This window comes from Porites lutea, chromosome 3, assembly GCF_958299795.1.
Source record: "Porites lutea chromosome 3, jaPorLute2.1, whole genome shotgun sequence".
NCBI classification, from domain to species: domain Eukaryota; kingdom Metazoa; phylum Cnidaria; class Anthozoa; order Scleractinia; family Poritidae; genus Porites; species Porites lutea.
Genome location: NC_133203.1, coordinates 22,326,344 through 22,333,947, shown reverse-complemented (window position 1 = coordinate 22,333,947; position 7,604 = coordinate 22,326,344). Strand labels below are relative to the sequence as shown.

The following is a 7,604-nucleotide window of genomic DNA, read 5'->3' as shown; positions in this document are numbered from 1 at the left end:
GTAGGTACTGGTAGGTAGGTAGGTAGGTAGGTTGGTAGGTTAAGTCTGTGTTCTAGTTAAGAGGCCCATAAGGCCAGAGCTTATCCTGGTTTTAGTACCATGAAGTGACTACGAATATTTCTACTCCCCCCTAGATGTTGTTTATTTCCATGTACAGCACGGAGGTAAACATAGCCTTATTTTGCAGCTCCCATTATAGTGTTTTAATTTCAGTTATAATGCATACCAGAAATGTACCAGGCCAAAAAGGTTTCAAAAGTTCTAGGGATGTTCAATCGATTAAAAAAGAGGGGGGAGGTACAATTGTATTTACGTTAACTGGAAAAATATTGACTTAGTCCTAACAGTATGTGCCAAAATGGCATTCTAAGGGCTTAAAGGGTTAAAATCCTAGCATTAAGCTAACTTGTTTTAAGAAACCATAAATCTCCAGATCCTGTACCTCAGTGATGAAGCATGGGGAGCTTATTTAGTTTTCTTTTTCTGAATATGCCTTTGCCTTTGCATCTTCTCTATTTTCCTTTAATGTGTGCTGAAAAATGTCACTGTGTCTATTTCTCATTACAAATATTTCTAAAAAGTATATAGAAGTTCAACATTCCCGTTTACTGTTTCTGTCATTGTTTCACTGAATAGATGGTGCCAAAGGACAGGTAGGATTGCATGGCTTGGTTCAATTTTGGACGGGCTATCCAGCACTACCAGTTGATGAAACAACCATTATGCGTGTAAAGTATCTGGCAAACAATGCTACTAAAGTGCTGGCTGAATCCACTACATGCAATGGAACCCTGCAAATACCAGTTGTCCATGAGCAGTACAACACGTCCAAGGAGTACATCAACAAGAGTGTACAATTTGGCAAAATAGGATTCGGAAAAGTTTGAACACTAGGATCTTACAGCTGTGGCTTTTTCAAGGAAAAACATAAATGTAACATGTAGTGTTTTACATTTGGTAAGATAGTGTCAGTGCAGTGTCACAGTTGCCATAAGGCAGAGTTCGGTTTACATTTTTTTATAGTTCGTTTGTCACAATTTATTGTGAGCCCATAAATGCTTAAAGAAGCCTCTGGTTTCACATATATGTTGAGTTACCAGTTTTTTTTATATTAGCATGTTCTTCCTAAAGGCTTTGGACATTTCAAATGTTTAGTAAATCCATGTTTTGGTATAGTTTTAAAGTTGTATTTTGTTATACATTTCAAACAGCACCCACATGCTGTATCTTGTACATGGAATTCCACAAACTCAAATGAATACAATGCAACAAGAAATAATAAAGTTGTGTTATAGGTTTTCTGTTTACTCGTCTATTTTAAAACTTTAGGGGGAACCTCGGCTAAAAAGGAAACTTGGCCTTGAGTTACCGGTATTTCGAGCAACCCAGCATAAACTTACCTCAACAGCCAAGGTTCCCTTCCCAAACAAAAAGGTGTGCCTTATAGGTACATGTAATAGTTGTTGATTCATTGCATATACTGTACATCTCAGTACATGTATTAATTATGCACTTGTATCTTGCTTTTTTAAACCCAACAAAACCAAAAAGTATCAACTTTTGATTAGTAGACAACTGATTCTTGGCTACCATTGGCAGAATAAAACTGTAAAACAGTAAAGAACAGTACATGTATGTAAACTGTAACTTTAACAAGTGATACATATAATTTTGATCTAAAAAATCAACCTAATCAACCACAATTAATGTAGTACCTGTTAATGAATGTAAACAAGGGAAGATCAGTGATGCTTTCCACTGCACATATCCATATAAAATGCACCAGCTCACGAATTTCTCTTACTATATATTGTCAATATGGAATATTTGTCTTCTCATTGGCTAAGACACTAAAATTAATTCTGGTCCGAATCAGTGCAACCCACAGATGATTCATAAATAAACTGTGTTCTGTGAGACAGTGAATTGTTTTCTCTGAAACAATAATTATTACATTCGGTTTTTTGTGATATCTGAAATAATCGAGGTCTTAGGTGTTATCAGCTGAAGCCAATTACATTTTCCTTGCCTTTGCTTATTCTGGTCATTACAAAAACCTCATCCAATAATTGTTTATAATTCTTTTTGAGAGGCCTATTCACTACATGTACAGCATACATGTTTCCATTTGTTATTTTGGTTTTGATTTTAACATGACATAATGTACCTTAATTCTGGTGTGCTTAAGTGCCAAAATAAGTTGCCGAGTTTCCAAGTAGAGATCCACCCCATAGTTATCACTCACTGACAGAGGTTGAATATGAGAAATAGCTCCAAGTTCTGTGTCAGTTAATGGAATGTTTGTATCTGGTACATCAACACTACCCAGGTCAAACTCATTTGGTGCAGGTCCTGTTGGATCTTCACCATATAACTCATCTGGCTGGCTGTTGTCATGAAATATGTCCCTGACTGCAGTATTCCCAGAATTATCTTGTGAAATAACACCATTTACCCAGATTTGGCAAGGAGTCCAATGACCTTCTGTGCGTACAGGATGATTATTCCATGCTTCAACTAGGAGATTTAACTGGTGGTTTATTCTTGGAAGAAATATGTAATGTAAACAGAACAGATCTATGACACTTGTTGATTCCATTTGGTAAAACAGAGTGTAGAAGTAGTGACCAACTTCTATAAAGACATCTCTCCACAGCCGCTCAATCCTTTGATTGTGTACAGAGAGTCCAGCAATCATGCTTCCCCTGTTCAACCCTCTGTGCCTTAGCATAGCTCTTGCTACGTCTAGATTTTCACCCCCTTTGTCTGAACGTACTCTAGAGGGCCATCCATATCTCTGCAAAGCTGCTAAGAAGAGGGCAAGCACAGTCGAGGCATAGTTATTTGTAGCACAACTTAAATACACTATAAGTCTGGAAACCCATCGATACCTCCATGGATGACGAACCTCCAACGGATGAGACAATGCAGTCCATCAATGTGCCAGAGAGAATTAGGTCCTCGGACACTGTAAACACGCCTTGTGATAGTGTTAAACCACCTCATTGCACCCCCTGCAGGGTCAGTTCGAACCAAACTTTCCTTAACACGCTGACGCTGCACAAAAATATTTCTACTTCGCAAATGTCCCAGCATCATACTGATACCAGAATTTGGAAATCCTTGTCTTAAACCTCGAATTAATTCATCTAAATCTGAATCCGTGATGGCTGTATAATGATGTCGACTGGAAAATGACTCCAGGTTTCTAATTCTTCGCCAAAGAGTAGTTCTAGAAACTAATAAAATTCTTGATATCTGGGACCAATTAAATCTCATTCTGTTTCTTAGAAACTCCAACTGATGTGTAGAAATTTCGTAGGCCGGACGACCCGCTCTTTGATTTATAGGACCTGACAAACCTGGCAAAGTCCTTATGGGGCGAACTGTCGTGCAAGAACTTGCTCTTATTGCCAGCATCTCCCGTCTGTTTAATATTGAAGTTGCCTCAACAGTGATTCAAGCTCTGGTATTCTGACATCATTTCCTTGATCGTCTGGGTCCAACAACTCTACCAAACGACGAACTGAATCGACAGCTACCTGAAGACGGACTACCAAGTTTTCAGCCATGTTTCAATCGGCATGTGGATAAAACCTGGAGCAATCCCTTAACAGACGAGAAACCGTCTCCAGAAGATCCGTTGTGGGAGAACTGTAAGAACTAGTTGACAAGATACATATCACCACAAGAGCTAGAGAGGAAGCCATGTTTGCATTGCGAAAGGAACTTTTCATTGCCACGATACATGAAACCTATTCCGTTAGAGGCACTTTTCGTGCCATCTTATACCAAGTCTGATTTCTGAACCCCGTGTATATGCACATTTTTGCACGCGTATACGTGGGCTTTGACAGGTACGCATATATATGGGTTTTTAGCAACGCGTATAGACGTGCATTTGATTTTGCACATATACGCGTATTAAATACGCGTATATACGCGATATAAATGGTTGTATATAGCCCATACATAGCGATTATAAACGATTATACGCGGCAAAAAAGCCCACGTACACGATGTCATAATTTTGAAACGGATGGCCAACCATACGCTGTGACGTGTTAGATTCTGATTAGTTCTCCGCCATTTTGAACATCGAACGGTAGGAATACAAGGAACAGTTGCAACAGCTCTAGTGCGCATGTCTGGCAGTTTTTGCGCTCTATTGGTACAAAACAGACAAGCACATTTGGGCATGCAGGCCTTGAGGCTTGGTAGTGTCATCATATTGCGTATTGCTTTTAAGACATGAATTCGATGTTCTTCAATGTATTTCAGGAGTTCTATAGTGCTGTTATACCTTTCTTCTTGACCAAAGATTAATAGCATCATTAATTGTGTTTTGCCTAAAACAACAAGACTGAAATTTGCCGTAGGTACATTATCACTCAGTGTTTTTTAGACTTAAATCAACTAAACTGAAACTGTTTTTTGGGCAGTATTTTGAACCTTGTAATGCGGGTGTGATGTTCATTTGTTGCATTTAACCCAGTTCTACACCTTAATGTCTTAAAAATAAGGAAGGTCTAGAAGATGATAGAAGCTAGGTCACCTTAGAAAAATTTTAGTCAGAGAAGTGTAATAATAGCATAGTGACATCATAGGATTTTGTCTAAAGTTGTAACGTTATAAAAGAGTATCAAATCATTGACTCAGTGCCATTTTCTGCTATAAATAATATTGTCTTGGAGTGAATGTATGGGTTTACTATCAAACTCTGAAAACCTCTAACATGAATTATTTCAGGAATTTTGATTCTGTAGCGACCATTCACATTACAGACACGAATGCAAACCTCAGGATCCACAAACTTATCATTGTTATCATTATCATTGTTCACAAATTGTGTGAGAAAACAGCAACAATGATTCATCTATCTTGGTGGTTACAGTTTTGAGTTTCAAAGTCATTCCTAGCTAATTGAAATTTATTAATATTAAATGACTTTACCACTTTACTTTCTGTAAGTCATGTTTTCAGATTTTATAACCTTGCAATAATACATAATTGGGGAGCAGGAGCGGCACAGTGGTGGAAGCACTTGTCTCCCACTTGTCTTTATTTTTATGAATACAACCTTCACCCTAAGTAAAGTTAATAAGCTCTTCCATTTTTACCCTAATCTCACTATCTCTTTGGGCCAACACATTAAACCGTGAGCTGTGCCCAGTTACTGCCCTGTCCTCATGGTTATTTATTACAGGTTAGTAGATTTGTCTTTGTCATATTTTTTTGTCTTTGTTATATTTTAGTGTACAGTTTTCTAATATTTTATATCTTGAATATGCATCTTCTGTGAACATATTGATCATGTTAATGTAACATTCAAACTGACGTGGTCTTACATTTTTAAGTTTATCCATATTGTTGTGATGTAATGTTTTGTTTGATTCTTTTTTTTTTGGTTCTTTTACCTTTACAATGCTATAATCATTTTTTACTTCATCTGCAGGAATTAGGAAAGGGCAAAATCATATTTTTCCCCGAGTTGCTAAAAGCAACAGAGCAGTTCTTCCTAACTGTACTCGAGGTGTCACTACATACAGAAAAACCTTTTTGGAGGGATATGTGCTATTTTGCTTTTATAAGACGGTAACAAGCTATCAAGCAGTAGCTGAGTTTTGAGCTGTTGATGTAAATAAATGGTGCATTTTGTGGGAAATGTACAGTACATGCCATTTAGGCACCCTCGACGATGGATGTGAGCAACAAAAAATCTATTTGGATACCTTTCATTTTACTTTACGCTCCAAGAAGTCTTTACTTGGATGAGCCCTGTTGAACTTGTTATGAAAAAAAAAAAACGGTGTTTATTAATATAATATTAAATTATAATAACAAATGGTTGTCACCGGACTTGTTATTGTGGTAGAGCTGTGCCAAGTGTGTGCCAACTGCACTTCTTACGATTGTTGAGTGAGCACTGTGGCAATGTCAGAGTGTCAAGTGGGTGGAAGGTAGAAGACACCTTTGCAAAAACAACCCCATTTTACTTCTATTTTATGGCGATATATATGCTATCTTCCCCATTTTCATCTGATTTTATTCTCACTGAGTTATATTTTAATGCTATTTTACCTGTCAAGGTAGATAGAATATATAATAACTTATTTCTGTTTTATGTTTATTGTGAACCTATTTTTAAGCAAGTTAGGACAGAGTGGTGTATTTTATCTCTGTTTTTGCATTTAATCGTTCAGTACTGAAAATACAATAATTATACGACATTTACATTGAGGTGTCACTCTTCTCTTTGAAGACCTCATTTTAATAATGTACTCTGGAAGCTCTTTTTCCTGGTTGCCACCTTACTATGCCCATTGAGGGATATGCGGTGTTAAACTAGTGAATCACCTTTAATGTTTGAAATCTCCTTTGTATTTTACCAAGATTTATAGTGTCTAGGTCAGAAAAGTTGCAGAGTATGTTCTATTTATGGCATAGTGCTTCTACTTATTGTTTTAGATGTCGAAGACTCTTTTTGGTAAAGAGTTCACCACACACAGCATCAGACGGTCTGCAGCTTGATGGGCTGCCAGATGTGGGGCCGATGACAGCTCTACCAAAAGGGCAGGAAGATGGCATGTGATACAATCTAGATTTCTCTACAATATGTTGCAGTTAAGGAATCTCATATTTTATTTGTAAATAATTATTATTAATTATTAATATGATTAAAATATTTTGATTGAAATAAATGATCTGGCTTATTCACTTTTTAGCTCTATATATATGCTCATTTTTTGTCTTTTCCTTGTTTAAAATCAGTAAATTAGCTAAATCAAGTGTTGCATTCAATTTCAGGAAGTGCAACAGTTTTGAGCTCTACACCCAAGATGGTAGAGCTGAAATGATAAAAGAGCATCATGATGGCCAACCAGTCTCTGAGCAAAAAATCTGGATTTTCAAACCCCTGCGATAATAAAAAAAAAGAAAGTATTTCCCTGAATGTGAACGATCTTACAATGATTTTTTTCCTTTTGTAAAGCTTTTTTAACCCCACCAGTCAAAAAACCACGAACACCTTGGATTGATTCTGACAGGTCATTAGAGTGGAGCACCATGGGTAAGAAAATTTGGTAACCTATGCATGCGATAAATTTTGATAGTTACGTGACCGTACGTCCGCCCGACTGTCGGAACCACAGGCACACCAATAAAAAACAACTCAATCAACAGGTATGGCAACCTAAATGCAACTCAAGGTTTAATTTGGAAAGACCCGGCTTTGAGAGAAGTCATGTCTTTTTCAGCGTTATTTTTGATGTTTACACTCACATGGTTCGCACAGGCCCTGAAAAGACCTTGAAAAAGTGTCATGTCCTTGAAAAGTCCTTGAATTGAAAAATTGTTGGATATTCTTGAAAAGTCCTTGAAGTTTCCACCGAAGTCCTTGAATATTTTTGAAAGCTCCTTGAATAAAAAGAACCTTCATTTAAAAAAGAAGATCTGATGTTTTGTGCAAAAGAACGATCGAAAGCAAAACAATACACAAATTTTCCTTGGTGATCATGAAAGTGTTTTCATATGATTTCGGTGTTCCAGGCATAGTTCATTTTCCGTTATTTGAAGTACCCTTGGAACCATACCTCAATGAAGGA

General features: G+C 37.0%; 1 protein-coding gene and 1 pseudogene across 1 annotated transcript in view; one reads left to right on the top strand and one right to left on the bottom strand.

Annotated features, from left to right (window-relative positions):
- The window catches only part of LOC140930710 (ubiquitin-protein ligase E3A-like), an 8,176-nt gene extending 6,875 nt beyond the window's left edge, over positions 1-1,301 (top strand). Inside the window, exon 3 of the mRNA XM_073380419.1 lies at positions 637-1,301. Coding sequence (XP_073236520.1) covers positions 637-887 — 251 coding nt within the window. The 3' untranslated portion in view covers positions 888-1,301. The remainder of the gene's footprint in view (positions 1-636) is intronic.
- Positions 1,302-2,131: 830 nt separating this feature from the next.
- LOC140931951 (uncharacterized) lies at positions 2,132-3,450 on the bottom strand (annotated as a pseudogene).
- Between the last annotated feature and the right edge of the window lie 4,154 nt (positions 3,451-7,604).